The following is a 20,598-nucleotide window of genomic DNA, read 5'->3' on the forward strand; positions in this document are numbered from 1 at the left end:
GACACAGGCGTGTCAGAAATATTCGTCTTGAAAACATTTTATGTTTTAATTATGTCAACGTATGCAATGGTTTCATTTTCGTTTGTATTAATATATTATATATAAGCCTATATATAATAGTATAGGGCCTATATGTATATGTTATAAACATTATCAGAGTAAGAAGTAGGAGTAAACCAGGACTAAGTAAAAATAAGGGACAAGATGTAATAATATTAATAAGCTGTGACGTAAATTTTGCGAATGTCTAAGCTCATCTGATGCCTACCTTTGCTCCTTGTAGGAACTTCAGTTCAGCTGGTAAACTATCAGATGAAAGAACGTACCACGATAAGCCGATAGCACATATTCCTATAATCTGAAAACAAGCATCATGTGGAATGTTGATATTGAGCAGTATTTTTTAAGACAATAAAAACCAAAATACATTTCAAGTATTCGTGGGGTTAGTGCATCGTCCCAAGCCCAATCAGCAACATGTTGTGTTTCTTTTTCCGACAAGACGTTTCTACATATGTCCCTTAGATCTAGGCCTGGTTAGGCCTACACCGACATTACTATTTTAGACGATTTATTAATATATAATAGGCCTAGGCCTAGGCTAGATTAGATTATTTCTAATTCTAAACCTATTCTATAATAAATAATAGTAACTCGCCAAAATAATGAAGTTAAACAGTATGAGGAATATACGGCTCAAATTAACCATTCTGTCAAGAGTTTTGGACTCAGCGCTTGGTGCAATTTGAAAAAATGCAGTTACAGTATTATAAATAAAGTTTTTAAAACTCTGCAAATACCAATTTTCATGCGTTTTTTAACTAGCGAGCTCTCAACGGTGTGTTCCGATACGCGTGCATTTCGAAACACCGTCTGTTCGAAAGTATAGGCGTACCAAGGGCCACGTACTTAAAAAGAACGGCGCTGCGCCACGCAATTCAATCATTATAGGCCTATATAATTATGGCTGGGCTCTGCTTCTCCAGGTACCAAAGAATCTTTGCTATATTTTCGCAAAATAAAACCAGTAGTACGCCCATTTTTGTTAAACACATGTAAATGTGTATAGCATAGTGTTCGTTACCTAGTAGGCTATTTCATGTAAATTATCAGCTAGACTAATACACCTAATAAACAGACTTCATTCTAGCTCAGATCAACTCTTAAAATTCGGCAAACAATTAGCATGTTAGACTGCTCACACGAATGGTCATATTCACAATATTTCAAATTAATTAAATAGTGAGGTTTAAAGAGCAAACAATCAATTTACCCTTTTCAATTAGGGCCTATATGGTACTCGTTGCCTTAAATATTTTCATTTACGCTCTAGAACCCCGGCCCATATTCAGGAGACACCGCGGGTGTTAAGATGCAAATTAAAACAAAAAGAGTGTGAATGTTGGGTTTGATGAAAATAAATCTGGAATTTCTACATTGACTATTGTGTTCTACATAAGAACTTTTAGTTTGCGTACCAGCAGCTTGCATTTAAGGCCAAGGTCCTTGAAGGTCAAGCATAAGTACTTTTTCTCATTCTTTTGATAACTGGAAGAATCACCAAACGCCAAAACAGCAAACGTGATGTTTTATTATCTCAGAAACATATTTTAGCTTGTGGTGTGCTGGAAATATAGTAATTATTGATATTGTAAATTAATTTATTAAAATAAACATAACAATAGTTGAACGGTGTTTGATGGTTGTTCAGCGATGCATGTGGAAAGGACTACCGAAGATAATCACCTATAAGTGTATGCATAATAGGACCAAAATCCTAACGTCTATCGAACTATAATGTTCAATACTGAATTACTTCCGTATCCGTTTGTTGTTGAGTTATGAACTAATAATATCTGACCGTATCTCTGACTGCATTAAAGGTTTCAGTGTGATCGGTCAAAATGCTTCTAAAATTTACAATGTGTTCAATGTTTTGGAATGCCGCACTACTGTTTTTGCTACTTGGAACTGCTGTGGGTGAATGTAAGTACTGTACTCTAAACCATGTGTATTTATTTAGAATGATTCTATGATGTGTGGATCGAAATCAAACTCTAGTGAAAAGTGGTACTGCATTTCGATAAAGTTAAGTCCCGTCTTTGTGATCTAGGCTTACGCATAGTAGGCAGTGGTTGGATATATGGGCCTACAATAAACATGATTTTCTTATTCGTGGTGGTCGAGATTTGTGTTGAGTTGAATAAAAATGCATAAAATGAACAATTATTGTCACCCTCTGAAAATAATGAATAGGTCTCATATGAAAAAATATTTATGCCACTTTTTCGATTTTTTCAATATAACATTGGATATTGCCTTAATCAAAACAAGGTCATTTTAGACATATTGATGTTATACCTTAGATAATGTTAGAACGATGATATTCATTCATTCATTCATGGATTTATTCAGACATTCAAAAACACAGTAGGCCTACATCAATTAAAAATATAAAATTTACACAAGAAGAAATTATCATTTATTAATTATGGATTATCATTATAAATAATTGCCGTCAATATTAAAATTAACAATTGGAAATTGGATTGCACAAGTTAAAGGTATAAGAAATGTAGGCCTACAACCTTTAACTTATATAACAATTATTGTTATTCTAGTCACAATTATAAATTTACTATTATAATATATATAATAGTAAATTGATTATTATGAATAGAATAACAATCATTTTTATATATAAGTTAAAGGTTGAGGCCCACATTTTTTAAACTTCAACTTGTGCAATTCAATTTCAAATTGTTAATGTTAATATTGACGGCAATTATTTTACTTAGTCAATATTAAAATTTGAAGAAAAAAAACAATTAAGGGTGGGTGGGGCGGGGGAAGAAAAGGTAGTAATTGTAAATTGCACATTATTTTAAATTGCCTAAGCAGAAAATATTAAATACATCAAAAAATGTCATTACAAACACGGACAAGAACAAAAGCAAAACCCCATTGATCACATCAACACCAAAGCTCATTCTGACATCACTCATAGTTCACAGTATTCAAAATTATTGGTTTATTTTAAGTGGTTTTTAATTCATCTTACTTGTATTTAAAAATGCATAGTTACTTATTATAACTATGTTATCGACATATTTAAGAATCATTGATTGTTGATTTGTAAGATTATTTAAGGCATCATTGATCTGGACCATAAAGCAAATTGGGCCTAGTTTTGAGGGACACCTCCATTTAGTGTTTTTGGTTCAGATAAAGTACCTTTGTATATGACAGATTGGCTTCGATTATTTAAGAAATCCCCAATCTCCTCAATCCAAGGAAGCAGAGAGGTATTAACATTAAGATCAATGAGTTTGTGCGTTAATATTATTACGATTTAAGAGGGTAAAGGCCTTTGAAAATCTGTAATAACAGAAACACGGGTTGATTTGGGGGGGGGCCGCTCCCCCTCCCTCTCTCTCTCTCTCTCTCTCTCTCTCTCTCTCTCTCTCTTGGGAGGTAAAAAAAAAAGGAAAAAAAGAAAAAGAAGCCCAGAACGCCTCAAATGTTATTTTCGGGCATCTAGAACACAAACATTTCGAGGGGAATGCCCCGGACCCCCTAGGGTGGTGTTGTCTCGTCGGCCCAACTTTCGCCCCCCCCCCCTTTTTTTTGGACATCTCTGGATCCGCCCCTGAGTAATGTGTGTTATAACATTGTCTGAATTGTTCATATATTGTTAATTAACTTAGTTAGATAATGACAGGTGGACATGTCACTTCTGTTTCCAAATTGGTTTTCGTCGATATTGTCTTTGAGTTCAAGACAGCTGCTTATTAAATAATGTATCTTTTGTAACATAGTTTTTATACAATTTCGCTGCTACGGATGGTAAAGATAGGCCTATAATACGTACTTGTAATGAAAAAATATCAACATAGAAACAATAAGGTTTTTGCTAATTAGAGACTCTTTAGAGGCATACGGATATCCTTAAATTAATTGGTACCAGACAATAATGATCATGCAAAAAGTATAAATTATAGCCTATTTTCCTGTTCTTTACTTTTAAAAGTAAAAGTTTCAGCTCAACATTGGTAAAATATATTCTAGCTGTAGCCCTTCAATCCGTATAATTGTATATTATTAGTGTATTGTCTTTGTTTTCAAGAAGATAAAATAAGCACATATTTATTGATGAAAGTTTTTTTCTTTTACTTAGTTATCCTCAAGTGCACTTGTTAAACAACCTCTTTTGTTTTGTAATTTTCATTTGTCGGAAGAATGAAAATATAAAAGAAATAACGATTAAAATTATTATTTTTGAATGTTATTAGCGCATCACATACGGTGTATCTTGAATGGCACAAAGGTGCATTGTTTTTCTGTGCTTATATTATTTTAACACCCACTGCGTTACTAATAGTGGAAGTGATCCACATCCGGGACCAGTTTTATTTCAGGATATGAAGACCTAGTTGATCTAACCATGTAGAAATATTTAAAAAAACTTGTTTGTGTGTTTAAAGGTAATTCAATGCTGGGGCAGATGCAGGATTTGGTAGTAGGGGTGCGTGCAAAGGCGCAGAGCTGTTTTGGAAGGTGGGGGACATTTTGTGAGTCTACAACCACCATGTTTGTGGCTGAGGCGCAAAAAATGTAAAACATTGAGGAAATAGTTCCTGTACATGGCCGGAAATGACACTTTTATATAGTAAAATTCATTATCATCACAACACTATTATATAGTTAAAATGAAGCGCCAACAAATTCTCATAATTTTTTATCAGCGATTTTCGGCAACCACAGAGATCTAATGAGTATGTGTGATGTAGTACAGAAAATTTAAAAAAATAAAAACATTCTCATTGATGTATTTACTTTACCAACTTCAAAGCCGTGAGACCACAACCACATCAGCCCCCCCCCCCCAACACACACACACACGGTGTTTGGGCTGAGGTGAGAAAATTTGAGAAAATAGTACATGGCCGGAAATGACACTTTTAAATAGTAACATTCATCATCATCACATCACCGATATTATAGTCAAAATGAAGCGCCAACAAATTCTATATAAATCCAGAATTATTATTATTATTATTATTATTTTATCAGCTATCGGCAACCATAGAGTAATTAATATATGTGATGGTAGCATAAAAAGTAAAACTTATGATGTATTTACTTTACCTACATCAAAACCGTAATAAAAGATAAAGATAACATGGTTGGGGCTGAGGTGCGAAAGTTTAGAGAAGACCTCTGGGTGCCCGGAAATTGTGCTCTCATATGGTTAAATTGTGGCAATTTTATGTGTCAATATCTTGGCATAACCCATACATATCTGGCAGCAAGTTAATTTATAATAACTTTTCTGTAAATCATTAATTTCAAATAAAAGAAAAGACTTTATTGAAACATTTGATAACTTACGTGGTTTGGTTGAATGTGTAATTCAAAGTTACCGTATGTTGTCATTTTTAGGCGTCTTAAATTGATGTTGTGGGTGATAGTACCGTATCTTTTAATTGACTGATAAAAGAATCAAGCGGGTGGTTCCTCTGACACCCGCTCCTGCGTATAAAACGACTGACGTGATATATTGGCTTCTGGTTTGATGGGCCGTGTATGAGTGTTTGATATATAATTTGGGTCGTCGGCTAAAATGGTTGCGGAACGGGGCTTTACAGTAAACAAAGAAGAATTGGAAGAAAAATAAAAGCAGGAAAAGAGAAAATCAAATATTTGGTGAAAACCAGAAATATGGAAGAGAGAGAGAGAGAGGAGTTAACGAACATTTTTAGGGTAGAAGAGTGAGTTGATTTAGAAACCACTTAAACTGAATGGTAACATAGGCCTGTATTCTAGGTATGTTCCTGAATTCTGAGGGACCACTTCTGAACCTGCATAAATAGCTCGGAAAGTTGTCACACTCCTGAAATTTAAGACGTTGCCGCCTACCCAATCTCCGTGGGCCTGTCATATCGCGAGGATTAATTTTTGAAGACCTTCCATATAATGCTTTAGTTTGGTAAAATTGCCCATGTCACATGCGTTATGTTCAAATTCAGATAATCCTAATTACAATCTAATAAATATAATAAAAATATAATAAATTAAATAATAAGGAAGTTTCAAATACTGGACAACTGGCCCGTAAAGTGGGGGAAGTCGGGGGGGGGGGGGGGTAAGTAAGGGGTTACGACGAACAGCACAAAAACTGGAGAAGGTCCGCATTTAAAAACGAAAAATTGATATTCGTAGACATATTTACGATGTTCTCCAGAGTATCGGAGACATACAAGCCAAAAGTATTTCAAGTCGGCATTTCTTAAGCTTTCCCAGCTAACAATATTACGTTACTGTATTGCTTTCCAAATGGTCCACTTTTCCACTGAAACGAACCTCCCACAAATTAAGTCATGCTACGGGCCTGGACAAACTTTTATAAATGACTGAAATTTGGATTTTGTTTTTACGTAGACCATAAGATGATTGTCAACGTGTCTGCAACGTCAAGTAAGTCTCAAAAAAGCTGCATATTAAACACCGATACGTATGTTAACAATCTTAAATATCGTGTTAGAAAACCAAATCCACCGACAAATATAACGGTAAGTAATACAAAAATGTCATGGTACAGTATGTGATAATGTAGCAATTTTTATAACTAAACGCCCTTTTCTCTACTCCTAATTTATACAATTAAACAACAGTTCAATGGATTGGCTGCTACCACTACCGTACAGTGGTAAACCGTGTGCAACCATTTTTATTTAACAAATAATGACTGGACTCGAGTCCTCTAAATGTTGTCTCTAGTGCTGTCTAAATTTTTTTTAAATTTCTTCTAAAACCATTAAAAAATATAACTTAAATTAAGTTGTTATACTGTACTTCATTAATTATGTATGATAAGGTGTATGGTGCTGTCTACATTTTTTTTTAAATTTCTTCTAAAACCATTAAAAAATATAACCTAAATTAAGTTGTTATACTGTACTTCATTAATTATGTATGATAAGGTGTATGGATTTTAATATCCGTTAAAAAATACGTACGAACAATTTGTAGACAACAGATTTGTCTGCACAGGTTATTTATTTATTTATATAGATTTATGAATTTCTATGAGTTCTGACGCAAACGGATATTATTGCCATATAATTTTATTTTCACTAAAGGTTAAAATTATTGACGATGGTAAAATAGTTGGTGCATTCTACAACGATTCAACAGAGATGAAATTAGGAATATACTTCTTTCCTTTAAATACCACATTTGTCAAGAGTGGAACGATGGTGAGAATTCAGTTTCAATAATAGTATATAGGCCTAGGTCTAATTCACAAAGCAGTCTGGTTTGAGATGTATTTCCGTAGGATTTGCTGAATGCCCACATTGAGATAGTGCTTGATTTCCATTTAGTAAGGTACCGGTATGAGGTTAAGAAAAATGTTAGGTAACAAATTTTCACGATACCCGTTACCATCACGTTAACAGTCAATATCCAAAGTGGCCGCCTATACACTGAAAATAGGCATAAATTACTTTTTAGCAGTTGATTTCTCTGACCCAATGAATAACGAATAATTTAAAAATGACGTCCAAGATGACCGCCATATGTACCGTCAATTTTCTTTTGATGTTTCATTTCAGATGGCAAAACTCGTGTGATTTTACCAATTTTAGTTCTACTTGTTTTGATTTCTGCGTTGATAATATCATTTATATATCGTAAAAGGTAGGTGTTTTTTTTTTTTGTTTTTAGTTTTTTTTTGTTTTTTTTTTTGTCAAAACCGATGGTCTGCAAATAAACATCATTGGCATTTCAGCACAAGACAATTGCTTTTTTGTTCATAATTTCTTTGAAAAATCAACCAAAATATAACACATGGCGTGCACGAATATTAAACAAATATGTTTTAAAAGTAAAATTTTACATTTATTTAGGTTATTGATGCTTTACAGACAAATAGCTGGAGATCATAGTAAGTATTACCGACACATGACAAGTAAACTTTTATGATGAGTTCGTTTTAAGTTTTGGATCTTTTAAAGTAAACAGTGAAGGCCGAAGCTACATAAATATGTTTCATAGTCTTGTGTATGCAAAAACTCTCTTTTAGGCATACAGTTTTAGATTTATTTATTAACGGGACATGTGTTATAATTCAGTCGCTTGAGCCTAATAAATGAAAGTCTATTGAATGATTACAACAACCAAGTGTGTGATACTCTTGAACTAAAATATACTTTTGTAAGTAAGCACATCAGTGAACTTTAATCGTACTACGTTCTTTTACAATTTTCAGACATTAAACAAGTTAGAACCATAAGTAGTGAGAGAAGCTCAACCCCTACCCAATTAAATTATGTTAACGTAGAACATAATGTACGCAACATGCAACATGGCAAAATAAACGACGATTCCAAAAATGATTATGCAGAGCTAAGAACGGATGACATCACATATACTGTGCCCGAGGTACGCCTCAGTCGAGCATCCCTAAGCTCCTTTATGTCGTTGAAAGACATGAGTGAAGGAGATGGTGAATATCATTTGCCAATGTACAGCAGCATGTCAGCACTTAACCAACACTACGCACAACCCGGAGCTACCATCAGTACCGCTAGATCTATGGAATCATTGTCTATTCCTCCTATTAATGCTGATGACTATATGTCTATGGGATCACGTTTTGCATCTTTCTCACATAATTATGACCGACCTACGTCAAGTCAGTCGATGGACAATAGCAAAACTGCAACAAGTAGAACATGCCCACAGTTCTATAGAGACCAAGAAGATTACGTCTCAATGTTTAGCCAAGAAGAAGATTATTCCAACATCGGAAAACCGCTCGGTGAAAGCTTCAGAGACAAAAAATATATTAGAAAATATAACAAACACAATATAAAAAGGAAAGAGCACAGCGAATCTGATACTCCCGATGATTGAAGAAATAATTATTACACGTTTTGATATCAATAGTAATCACAATTGATGATAGCTGTAACGTGTCTTGGGATTATGTTGAATTACATTCCGGTTGATCCAACAGGGCATTTTAACCACGACGTTATCTTTCCGGTTATTTGCCGTATTTATGATTTCACTGCTATATTGCTATACAAATCATCACGGACATAGACACTTATAATTATAAGCACATAAAAGTAATTTTGGTATGGAGATACACCTTCATTGCTGTTGTTTAAAGATGAGAATAAATATTTGCCAGAAAATCCGAACGGTAATCGGAAGGTCTTGGGTTCGAATCCTGATGGGGGACAGAAGTTTTTCTCTGATATTTATTACGGTATCATATTTAAAAAACACTAGTGGAGTTGTATCTCCATAACAAAGTTACTTTTATATGATTGACTATTATCCATTGTGTTTTACGCAATATCTTGAGAAAAAAGGTGTCCTAATTGGAAATCCCAAGGCTGTATAACCACTTGGTCTCATAGCTCAATTGGAAGAGTATAACGGTAATCGGAAGGTCTGGGGTTCAAATCCCGATGGGACATACGTTTTTTATCAAATAATTATAAGCACGAATCACAACAGCAATACAAAACATGGATATAATTAATTTAGCCATATAAATAAAAAATGATGAATGATCCCGGTTTGCTGGCGAAGAATATTTTATGTCGTCAGTCCCCTTCCTATTTCCGGTCTAGCTCCTCTACACTTTCTACTCATATATGCAAACTGAAGTTGTACGATGATCACGCTTTTAAGGTCGCCGCTCCCATAGACCTAGTATTCACTTTACAGTTTTACATCCATTACCATTACCATGCAACGTCACTACTTACACTAATAATATGCTGAGGATATATCCGTTTATGAGAAAAAAGGTGACCTATTAAGTACCATATTTATCCAAAAAAAAAGTTTGAAAAAAACCCATATAAAGACCGATATAGAAACCCAAAATGTTCATTGTCTACCGTTAATCTCGACAGTGACACACACAGTATTTGTACATTTTAAATAAATTATTGAATTAATGTACATGTTTGTATTAGATTGTTTAATTTTGTTTACTATATATCATCATTTGTACTGTTTACTCTGATATCTCTCTCTTTAGTGCTACTTCGTCTGTTGCTCATTGTACTTGGTTTTATGTGAAAAAGAGCCACAGTAATTTCTATGTAATGTAATGTGAGCGTTGCAAATGACCATAAATTGAAATTGAAATATTTACTGACAATATAAGAATTACAAAACATTAAACATTTAAAGGTTGAAACAGCTTAAATAAAGCGGCTTTACAATGAATGAGACATGACATGGATATAATTATTGTAACGATATAAATGAAATACAGAAAAACCGAGTTTCTTAAAATGATCCCGGTTTTCTGCCGAATAACAGTTTATGCAACGTCACTACTGGCACTAATGATATGCTGGGGATAATACCAGTTTATGTGAAAAAATGTGACCTAAGTACCAAATTTACCAAAAAAAAAAAAAAATAAATAAATTTAAAAAAAACAAATAAAACCTATCTTCTGTCGACCGTATGAAAACCCACAATGTTCCTTGTTTACTTCTGTCTATCGTTGATCTCGACAGCGACACATACTTTTTTTATACATTTTAAATAAATTATTGAATTAATATACATGTTTGTATTAGATTGTAATGAATGACAAGAGGCTTATAAAAAGTAGGCCTACCAGATGAACTCTTCAGTCCTCTCATCATAGACATTAATAGACAGTCACTGCGTAGGCCTAATCACTTTCAGAAACGCCTCCAATCAAACCTTGAATCTTTTTAGTTTTGTAGCTAAATGATTGGCATTCTTCTCTGATCTGAAGACTGTCTATCGTGACTTATCGGTTGCTGTGAGAGGCCATTCCATTCTTTTTTGTTTGGTACTTGGTTCGCCAAAGGATAAATTCATTGCAAACTTATCAGTCCAGTTGCTCACTAACCTCCCACCAACAGTTTTTGACTAATAAAACGGTTGACAATAATTTAAAATCATTGTCAAAACAACCTACAGACGATGTTATCAAGGAACGAAACTATTCATTCGAGAGATAAATGTATTCAATTTATATTTTGTTTAAACGCCTCTGGAGCAGTAAAGAACAGGTCAATTCCAATTTGGACCGTATAACTGAAGGAGAATCACACACACACTCACACATATATAAAAAGATGTTAAAATCGTACGAACATAGTCCGAAAAGTTCCTTTATTCAGCAGTATGTAAAGTATCTCTGGCGGGATTCGAACCTAAAACCTCTTGTTATAAAGGCAAGTAGGGGAAAGTATCATACCCATTAGACCATGGAGACCTATAGGATATACACGCAGATCCAACTCCCAGGCACTTTCTCTAATGCAACTAACTGAAATTCCCACACAAAGTGGAGATATATATATAATTTTATTTCATGTAAATATTTCAATTTTGGCTCCAATATGTGTGAGCCCACAAGCTGTATGAGGGACGAAAGACTAGTGGAATTAGATCGAATCCCACCAGAGACCTCTTTTTTTCATACAACTTTAATGCGGAACTTGATACGATTTTATAACATCATGTTCCTATATATTTGAGCACTGTATTATTACCTATTTGATGGCATATAATCAGCTTCTAAGATTGCTGTAGTCAGAATGTAGTACTAGTATATGATGACTAGTATTAGATTGATTCCCACCAGAGACCTCTTTTTTTCATACAACTATAATGCGAAACTTAATACGATTTTATTACATCACCTATTTGATGGCATATAATCAGCTTTACAGATTGCTGTAAACAGAATGCAGTACTACTAAATAATGGTTGTCATGGAAATCACTGTTATTCTGAAAAAAGCATATTTTATTCCATGTACATTTCAAATGAGAACATTTGTAAGTTTAGTGGAATATACTATGGTAAACATAATAAACCCAAGCAATGTCATGTTCTGTTTAATTTTGTAAAATGATGAGAACATGATTGGAAGCTTCTTGTTAAATATTCATAACACAGTCATCATTTTAAACTAAACATTCAATCTATACTTTGTTCTCTAGTACAGTATGTTGATTTCATAATATTGAATATCAATATTCAAAAAAAGTGGAGGTCTCCATCATCTGTAGATAAAGGATTATAGGCCAACATCATCACAATCTCCATTATCAACGTCATTCACGTATCAATTACCTTCAAATCTAATCATCAATCTATCTCAATATTTTATCAATGTACAGTATTATTATTATTATTATTATTATGATTTAAAGTTTAATATTGTTTTAATGAATCAATGTTTACATACCATCAAGTGAATTAACAACCTCAAGTCTATGCTACACAATCAAAGGTATTTTTCAAATAAATTTTTCAGCTACAAAGATAATAATGAATCCACTCAACACCAGCTAATAATACTTTAGTTTTTCCTAGTTATACATGCTTTCAAAATGGCAGAGGATTCACAAATACAGTAGCACAATTAACAAACATGCAGTCTTTGAAGCTACGGCCCTATTGTGCACAAACTTCCACAGGACTTGAATGACGATCTATTTAACTTCAACATCACAGTTGTTCACATAGCACAGGTATATAACTAGCCATATTTCTACTCATAGATTAAATAGGAAGGTATCATAAATTGTCCATTTAAAGTCTTCTTAAAATTATGTATTTCACAAACATGATCCTTTAGGTTGACACTGTTTACTTTAAAATAACACCCTTTTGAGTGTAAACACAGCATTTATATACATTCAGCAATTATCAACAAATTCTAATACTCCACGATACTAAATGACTAGAGGTTGAGGGCAGTAGACGAGATGCAATCCATAGCAATTTTTGAAAGATGTGACGGTTCTGACCTGCTACTGGAGTAATCGGGAATCACTTGATCCAAGACATGTAGATGATTTCAGCAGAACTAAATGGAAAAAGATAAAATAACAAAACTGAAATAAATTGTGACCTGTTCATTTAAAACACTAATTACGTAATTAAATACTTTACAGAATGTATACTAAAAGCCATTATTTACTGCTAGCTAATTTAAATGTCTATTCCAAAAATATTTAGTAGTATGATTGATGTGTCGGTAAATTAGCCAAGTAAACATTTTATTTGAAAGTTAATAACTTATATTATACACAAAAGAAATTCAAAGACAGACTATTTACTGTTTAAGATTATTAGCTAAACAATTTGTCTATTTGTGGGGGAGCCATTGGCACATATGTGTGTGACTATTGTTCTCAACCTTGAGGTTGCATTTAGTTTTATACATGGGCAGGTTTTTTTCTGCACCACAGAGTACAAGTCAGGTATGTTTGAGTACCAATGAATTGATCACTAGTTACAACATTATGGTATACTGTACTTCCCAAAGGAGTTGAGTATGTGTCATACGTGTTTAATCCAATGGTTGACATATTAGAGGCTTGCCATCCCAAAATGAGCATCAGTGACAAAAAAATTACTTTTAAATATTTTCTTATTCTCCATATCACAACCTTTAATATGATGGGTCATTTACTGGAATCGAATTAATATTGCCAACGTTATGAGTAAATGTATTATGGTTTCTCTGTACTGAAGTATACAATTCTTATGCTAATTACTCACTTTAAGTTAACATAGCAACAGTACGCTGGTTTTGGGATGGCAATCCCCATATGGTAAAGTGCTTACAGACCTTCGCACTACGTGATATAGCGGCTCATTATCATTATCTTCATTCACACTTAGTATTTTTACTTATAATAAAATTAATATGATATAAATTGTAAATAATTTTGTGAACTCACTTTCCATCTATTACCACATTCATTGCAAAATACAAAGGTTGTCATCGGCTCATCAGCACTACGAGTTTGTACCTAAAAACAAAAAAGTATGTGATAGAAACAATTTTACAGAAATTCATTAATAATAAATATTATTGATACCCCAATAATAATAATTCAATAATTGTATGGTAAATTATACTGCAGTATAGAGTGAAAATGGCTCAGCGAAGAAAAATATGCAGATCCATGGTACAGTAACCAGTGAGAGCTATTCTATACTATTATTTTATCATGAATGTCACACTACAAGCAATCGATAGAAAATGTGTTGTACGGTATATGTGGTTAACAGGCCTACACTCGTTTTGTACACACAATGTGGAGTTAACAGGTCTCAACTAGTGTTGTACAGATGTGGTTAGCAGGCCTCTAGTGTTGTACAGGTGAGCGGCAGGTGCTTAACAACCCTCCACAAGTGTTTTAAAAATGTTATAAAATTATTATGTTTCCACTGAGTGTTTTGAATCTAACTATGTTCAATTGTTAAGGGTTAACATGCTTGTACTATTTCTGTACACGTGATGTGAGGTCAAAAGGCCTTCACAGTATTGTAAATGTGATGTAGTGTTAACAGGTCTCCACAGTATTGTAAATGTGATGTGGTGTTAACAGGCCTGCACAGTGTTGTAAATGTGATGTGGTGTTAACAGGCCTCTGATGTAATGTTGTAAAGTTGACATAGTCTTAACAGGAATCCACAGTATCAGGGTTGTAGCTATAGAAAACTAAGGGTGGTTATAGACATTTTAAAGGTAGGTGGGTGATAACATTGGTAAAATCTATATAATAATGTTGAATTTTTAAGGATGGAAAAGTGGGCTAATAAGGGTGGGTGGAGGGCCATGAAATTAGCTTTAGACTGGGTGGCCCTGACACCCCCACCCACCATAACTACGTCCCTACAATACCGTAAAGGTAATGCAGTGTTAACAGGCCTACACAGTGTTGTAAAGGTGATACAGTCTTAACAGGACTCCACAGTATTGTAAAGTTAATGTAGTGTTAACAGGCCTCCACAGTGTTGTAAAAGTGATATAGTCTTAACAGGACTCCACAGTATTGTAAAGTTAATGTAGTGTTAACAGGCCTGCCCAGTGTTGTAAAAGTGATATAGTCTTAACAGGACTCCACAGTATTGTAAAGTTAATGTAGTGTTAACAGGCCTGCCCAGTGTTGTAAAGGTGATGTAGTGTCAAAAGGTCTGCATAGTGTTGTACCTGGTTGTATGTACAGTTCCTCTTTTGGCATTTTCCACATTTGAGTAGGTCAGTGGTGGTTCCACTGGTCTTGGCCATCTGATGATCCCTGATGGACTCCTTGGTATATTCTTTCCGTAGGTCTTTCATTTCATTGCTAGCCATTTCCTGTTAAAGACAATTGAAAAAATTTATCAGTTTTCATTAGGTATGATAAGCCACTTAGTTTATTGAATACATTTAAATGAGCGATTTTTAATTAATTTTTTTTTTTAATGTTCAGGTTTTCCATACTTTACCACAAATTTTATACCTCTAAAGGCTAACTCAGACAGCGTCGGCCGACGCAGTCCGACCCGATTTATCTTCGGGGACAGTCTTAAGCCGTCATGAGAAATATTGAACATGTTTAATATTCTACGATGCAACTGCCCCCGACGCACACCATCGTGTCTGCGTTTAACTCACACAGACCCGACGCGACAACAAATCGCATCGGGCTGCGTCGTACAACGCTGTCTGAGTTGGCTTTTAAGCCCCTTTCAGACACAGCTGCAATACTGGAATATTGCGGTAAGCACACTAGCATGGGTTTCTGTTTGAAAGGGTTGATATACTGTGCTGCTATGCCAGCTTACTTACCAACAACCACCTAGTAATAATTGCCAAAATAGTAATGGCTTACAGCCTTGCTCTGTCTGAAAGGGTAAGCTGGCCTGCACATTGAAGCAAAACCAATAAACAAGGTTCAACTTGTGCACGATTGTGCGCAAGTTCTTTATTTCTTTCACTGTTCTTCCAATATTACGCCAATCTGCCGGACCCCTTCAGACAGAAAAGCGTCAGATTGCGGAAATATTGCAGTAACAAAGCCACTGTTTGAAAGGTTATATGCCAGCAATCATGTCATCATGATTACTGACCAATATTGCAGCAACGTCTATCTGAAGGGGGCTTAAGATGGAGATTTAAACACATCTACTGGAATTAAGATCCAGCTTAAAAAAAAAAAACCACATTTACTGGCATACCTCAGGTGTCATATTAGCTATTTCCTCTGGCTTTATTTCCCCACATAGTACGCGCCGGCGAAGTTCAGGATTCTTAGAGTCTTTCAGATTACATACACGACTTCGCACTTTGTTCTTGTACTTCTGGTCTGTGTTCGTGAATTTAGTATAAATGCGTAACCTCATCATGTTAAGGAGCATTCAGCAGGTAGCATATTAATAATACAAAATTGTAAAAATGTTTAATCATATCTACCAAAAAAAAAACTTACATTTGTTAATTACATAATATTGCATATATTGTACAACTACATTTTTCTATTATGTAGGGAGCCCTCTACAGCTGATTTATAGTATTCTACTTACAGGCATTCAACCCACACAATGGTTTGTCATAGATTGAACAAATTCAACAATTGTTTGTGTGTGTTCTAATACATTTTAAAATGTATAAAAGGATATAATCTTCAATGATAGCACCAAGCTCATCTGGATCTTGAAATCCAGATTTATCTTCAATATCAACTGTAAGTAAATCACAAACATTCATATAGAACTATGAAACACATCATAAACAAGACAATAAACATATCTCAGATACATGTTAATAAGTACCATATTTTTTATAGGAGTGATGTTTTGCCCTACTTGACGTGTTACCGTACCGAATACCAAGTATGTTCTCAAATATCACAAGGGATTCGGTGGGAATCTAACAGACGACCTCCAGAAAAATAGTCTGTTGTCATAACAACTAGACCACTGAGCTTAGTGACTAGTGTTGAATCTAGCCCCCAATTAGCAACGGGTACTGCAAATGCTATTTCAATGAGAGAACTCATATCAAAATACTATATTTTTTGCACTGATAGATACATTGGTACTGATATATTGTACAGTACACGGCTGCTATTCAATACAAACATATCACAATTAATATTCTTTTACTTTTTTATATTAGTATAATACACAGTAGTACACGTAGAATTTGATCAAATTCATTGACTTACTAGGCACCCTCAAGGCAGCAGCGATCATGCTTCTACACTTTTCTCGCACGGTGTCATTAGTCTTCGGAACAGACATTTTGCCACGTTGCGACACATCACTGTTTGACTCTGTATCATGAACACTGCTGTTGCTGTCTTCGGATGGCATGGGGGAGTTGCGGTTTGAATCCCCAGCTTTCTCTTCTTTAACAACACTCTTGTTTTGATCTATTTAGCCAAAAGACATTAAAAAAATATAAACAGATATTTGTAAATTTGCAATGCTCCATGATTGTGCTTCCACCCTTGTGGTTTGTGTTGTGACATAGAGAAATACACCATCATATACATCCAATACTTTTTAAAGGTCTATTTCAATTTATTTTATGTTATTTCATTTTATGTAATTTCATTTTATGTTATTTATTTATTACAAATTCCAAATTAAACAAATATCCAAGAGAGGAAACCATGGGCAGAGGGCTCAATACAATTCTTTATAAAATTTTAAAATGTGTACACCATAGTTAAAATTTATAAAATATATTAAAAATCAGTGTAAAAAAGGGGGAAAAATCATCTCATATCATTAAACATGCTTTTATCATCATATAAATTCCTCAGGCTGTCAGGAAAAGAGTTCTAGAACCTTGCTGCTTCAACATTACAGCACAATGAAATACTAAACATCATGGGGTTGTCAAGTTACAAGCAAGGCATGATACACAGATATTGACCTAATAATTTGACACTGATTTTTAAGAAAAGAAACATAATTATAATTGAATTATCAAATAAACTTTTGTAATTTATTCTAAAAAAATGTATATAAATTTAAGTTATTTGAAAATTTAATTTATTAAAAAAATTAATGTATTACTTTCTATTACCCATTTAAAACTTTTGCATTATACTACATACAAAAACATTACACTTCCATGTTTCATATTTCTAACAGTATTTCTACAGTATTTATGTATACATATTTAGAATGTCTGAGGACAAACCAGTAGTGGCTCCCTATACAGTTCCCTTTTATTCCTCTCTCATAAGAATTTCTATACCTACCAGGTAGTAATTTTTTCCAGGCTTTGATTAATGACTTGGCTATCCCATTCACTTCTTCATTGCTACTCTTTTTCCGCAATGCATTTACAGACATTCCAACTCTTGTTTTCTAGATATATAAAAAAAAAACAAACACTGAACAATAGAACTCTTTCTTTGTTTAAAATTACATGTTGCATTAGCAACGGTACAGTATATTAAAAAGTAAACAGTGAAATGAAGGTGGTCATAATTTACATGTTAACATTAAATAATAAAAAAGCAATACATTCTTTAATGATAAAATAACAATTCATCAAAACAATATGCCATTCCTTAAGTCAGATAATTTACCTCATATTCCTATCTTATTAATCAAACTGAAACAAGTAACACTCTTTTATTTGTACTTAAGACTGTAGAAAATTATTCTATTCAAGTTTAAATAAGACGATGTTCTTACCTGAAGTACTTCCAGGGTGATAGGCAGTTCTTTGAGACGTTTCAGCAAATCTAATGCTTCATCTGCATTCTGATTATAGGAATACAGAAATAAATAAGGCAGTATTCCACTTACTCAAAAGCACACACAAGGCTTTTTAGCATTTGTATTAAAATCTGGTTACATTTTAAACAACTGTTCTACTACTAAAACTTGATCGATTCAGTAAGTCCATAAAACTAAAACAATTTTTAATGATAAATTATGTTCATACATTATATTTTGGTACAGTACCAAAAATATATATTAAAAAAAATATATATTAAAAATGTATATTAAAATTATACAGAACATAGTTGATGACAAAATACCCCTTTTTGTGAACACAGTAATCTTTCATTTCACAGACTCCCTTTACTGACACTTTGTCCACTGACTGACCACCTATAATGCTTGCGTGCGACCCCCCCCCCACCCCGGGTTGGTAGATCCAGGTTGTACATTAATATTATAAATTCTTAGTCATATTCATAACATGTGTTCCAGAAGCCGTACCAAATAAAACTCGTATTTATTATAAAAACTTTAAAAGCACAATCCGATCACCAATTGCATCCAATAAATAAAGTAAACAATCAAACAGCTAGGCTGGCTAGCACGCACACATTTGTATTAGAGAGAGGTCTAAACTGGCCATCAGAGAGAAATAACCTGTTTTGTAATGCGTCGTATGCCTAGGCCTAGTCTGATGGTGATGTCACTTTATTTTGAACCACAATATTAACTTATTTAAAAAATAACATACCTCATTTTTAGATATTATTTGCTCAAGCCTTTTGCCTATTTTGAAAACGTCACTTGAAGTCATATTTGAAAAGTTTGTTCCGCTAACCGAAATTGGAAATAGTGGCCACTTCCTTGCCTTGCGTAACAAGTTTAGGCCCAGGCCTCTAGTACTACAACAGCCATCAAACACAACAAAAGCTTCTTCCTCCCTCGTCGCGCTTTGGTTAGAAAGAAAAGCTCTCTGATCCAGAAGCCACACTGCGCACACGGTATGGTTGGATGATGTGTAAAAGCTTGACACCCGCCCTCACGTGTTGACTACGTTTCCCGCGATTTTAGTACAGTTTTGGAAACTACAGTACTGTATATAAGAAGCTATCCTTTCGAGACTACTTTCGCAAACTAAAGAGGGGCTTCAATTCGAGTTAGGCTCTTCTCGAGATTAAGCCCATTGGGCTTCTATTCGAGGTTTTACAGCAAACTGTAACCATAGAGAAAATAGAAGGAAGAGAAAAAAAAAACATTGATCATTCACCCAAAGCAAATCATAGGTTATTTTCGAGCGTCAGAGCACCAAATTTTCGCGGGGTCATGCCCCGGACCCCTGGGGTGTTCTCGATCGGCCCCACTATTAGCCCTCCCACCACCTCCCTTTCGGACTTCTCTAGGAGTCTAGATCAGCCCTTAAGTCCTGTTGTTACCTGCGACAGCTCGCCCTTCACTCAAACAATTTGGCTTCAACAGGTCGTTTGAATTTTCCTAAAGTCTGGATCAAATAAACTGCCCGGCTGAACGTTCGAGGGGCTCCTCGGTGACAGATCCTTCAAGTTCAGTCTGATTAGTTTTTCTTCTTCAATATTTTCCTATTTGACTTATTTTTATCAATGTCCATTTAGTTGCTCTCCTTTTCACTTTTCTCTATAATTTTCTGGAAAGCGCATAGCAGTGCGCTATACAAGCACAATAGTAGATAGGCCTAATAATATTTTGAAAAATCGTTCAGGTAAATTTGATAGTCCGACAACAATTACAATAATACTTGATGATGAGGAAATAGCTTTTATTTTCACCGTAGTAAAGAGATTATAATAGGCCTAACTAATAGTATATATATTTAATGTTTGCGGACACCACATAAATTCTGAAAAGAACTACTGAGTTAGTTGTTTTGAGAGTCTCGACGTTGGATTGATAAATCGTCTTCGATCTGTAAAAGTCAACCCATCTTTGTAAATCCTCTTTATGGCCTCCGTTTTCACTCTCATTCTGCCTGGTCTCGTCCCGCAAGACACTCTTTCATACAACAATGAA

General features: G+C 34.3%; 4 protein-coding genes across 4 annotated transcripts in view; 2 read left to right on the top strand and 2 right to left on the bottom strand.

Moving 5' to 3' along the window:
* Positions 1 to 389, bottom strand: part of LOC117104144 — a 3,139-nt gene extending 2,750 nt beyond the window's left edge. The window contains exon 1 of the mRNA XM_033244828.1: positions 269 to 389. The gene's annotated coding sequence lies outside the window, so the exon portion shown is untranslated. The remainder of the gene's footprint in view (positions 1 to 268) is intronic.
* Positions 390 to 1,556: 1,167 nt separating this feature from the next.
* On the top strand, positions 1,557 to 7,506 carry LOC117104159. Its single transcript, XM_033244854.1, has 3 exons — positions 1,557 to 1,986; positions 6,442 to 6,572; positions 7,143 to 7,506. Exons 1-3 carry the CDS (start codon positions 1,905 to 1,907, stop codon positions 7,278 to 7,280), a joined length of 351 nt encoding a protein of 116 aa, XP_033100745.1. The 5' UTR covers positions 1,557 to 1,904; the 3' UTR covers positions 7,281 to 7,506.
* Positions 7,507 to 7,620: 114 nt separating this feature from the next.
* Positions 7,621 to 9,987, top strand: LOC117104158. The gene is made up of 3 exons (XM_033244853.1): positions 7,621 to 7,701; positions 7,911 to 7,948; positions 8,273 to 9,987. The coding sequence occupies exons 2-3, from the start codon at positions 7,918 to 7,920 to the stop codon at positions 8,917 to 8,919; spliced, it is 678 nt and encodes a 225-aa protein (XP_033100744.1). The 5' UTR covers positions 7,621 to 7,701; positions 7,911 to 7,917; the 3' UTR covers positions 8,920 to 9,987.
* A 1,818-nt stretch (positions 9,988 to 11,805) lies between these two features.
* Positions 11,806 to 19,576, bottom strand: LOC117104156 (transcription elongation factor A protein 1-like). The gene is made up of 9 exons (XM_033244849.1): positions 19,307 to 19,576; positions 18,523 to 18,591; positions 18,081 to 18,189; positions 17,034 to 17,240; positions 16,486 to 16,548; positions 16,045 to 16,199; positions 15,035 to 15,181; positions 13,776 to 13,847; positions 11,806 to 12,895 (listed from the first exon to the last, which is right to left on the bottom strand). The coding sequence occupies exons 1-9, from the start codon at positions 19,367 to 19,369 to the stop codon at positions 12,887 to 12,889; spliced, it is 894 nt and encodes a 297-aa protein (XP_033100740.1). The 5' UTR covers positions 19,370 to 19,576; the 3' UTR covers positions 11,806 to 12,886.
* Between the last annotated feature and the right edge of the window lie 1,022 nt (positions 19,577 to 20,598).

The sequence above is a fragment of the Anneissia japonica genome, unplaced genomic scaffold, assembly GCF_011630105.1.
Source record: "Anneissia japonica isolate Jap-2015-1 unplaced genomic scaffold, ASM1163010v1 scaffold3531_len492141_cov184, whole genome shotgun sequence".
NCBI classification, from domain to species: Eukaryota; Metazoa; Echinodermata; class Crinoidea; order Comatulida; family Comatulidae; genus Anneissia; species Anneissia japonica.

Excerpts from the sequence above, each read along its gene's own strand:
- LOC117104158 (XM_033244853.1), top strand. The coding sequence starts at position 7,918 with ATGCTTTACAGACAAATAGCTGGAGATCATA. Across the intron at positions 7,949-8,272 it reads ACAAATAGCTGGAGATCATA|ACATTAAACAAGTTAGAACC; the intron begins GTAAGTATTACC and ends TACAATTTTCAG.
- LOC117104156 (XM_033244849.1), bottom strand. The coding sequence starts at position 19,369 with ATGACTTCAAGTGACGTTTTCAAAATAGGCAAAAGGCTTGAGCAAATA. Across the intron at positions 16,549-17,033 it reads TGCTGCCTTGAGGGTGCCTA|TTGATATTGAAGATAAATCT; the intron begins GTAAGTCAATGA and ends ATTTACTTACAG. Across the intron at positions 16,200-16,485 it reads TGGTGCTATCATTGAAGATT|GCATTTATACTAAATTCACG; the intron begins ATATCCTTTTAT and ends TGATGAGGTTAC.
- LOC117104159 (XM_033244854.1), top strand. The coding sequence starts at position 1,905 with ATGCTTCTAAAATTTACAATGTGTTCAATGTTTTGGAATGCCGCACTA. Across the intron at positions 1,987-6,441 it reads TGGAACTGCTGTGGGTGAAT|ACCATAAGATGATTGTCAAC; the intron begins GTAAGTACTGTA and ends GTTTTTACGTAG. Across the intron at positions 6,573-7,142 it reads ATCCACCGACAAATATAACG|GTTAAAATTATTGACGATGG; the intron begins GTAAGTAATACA and ends TTTTCACTAAAG.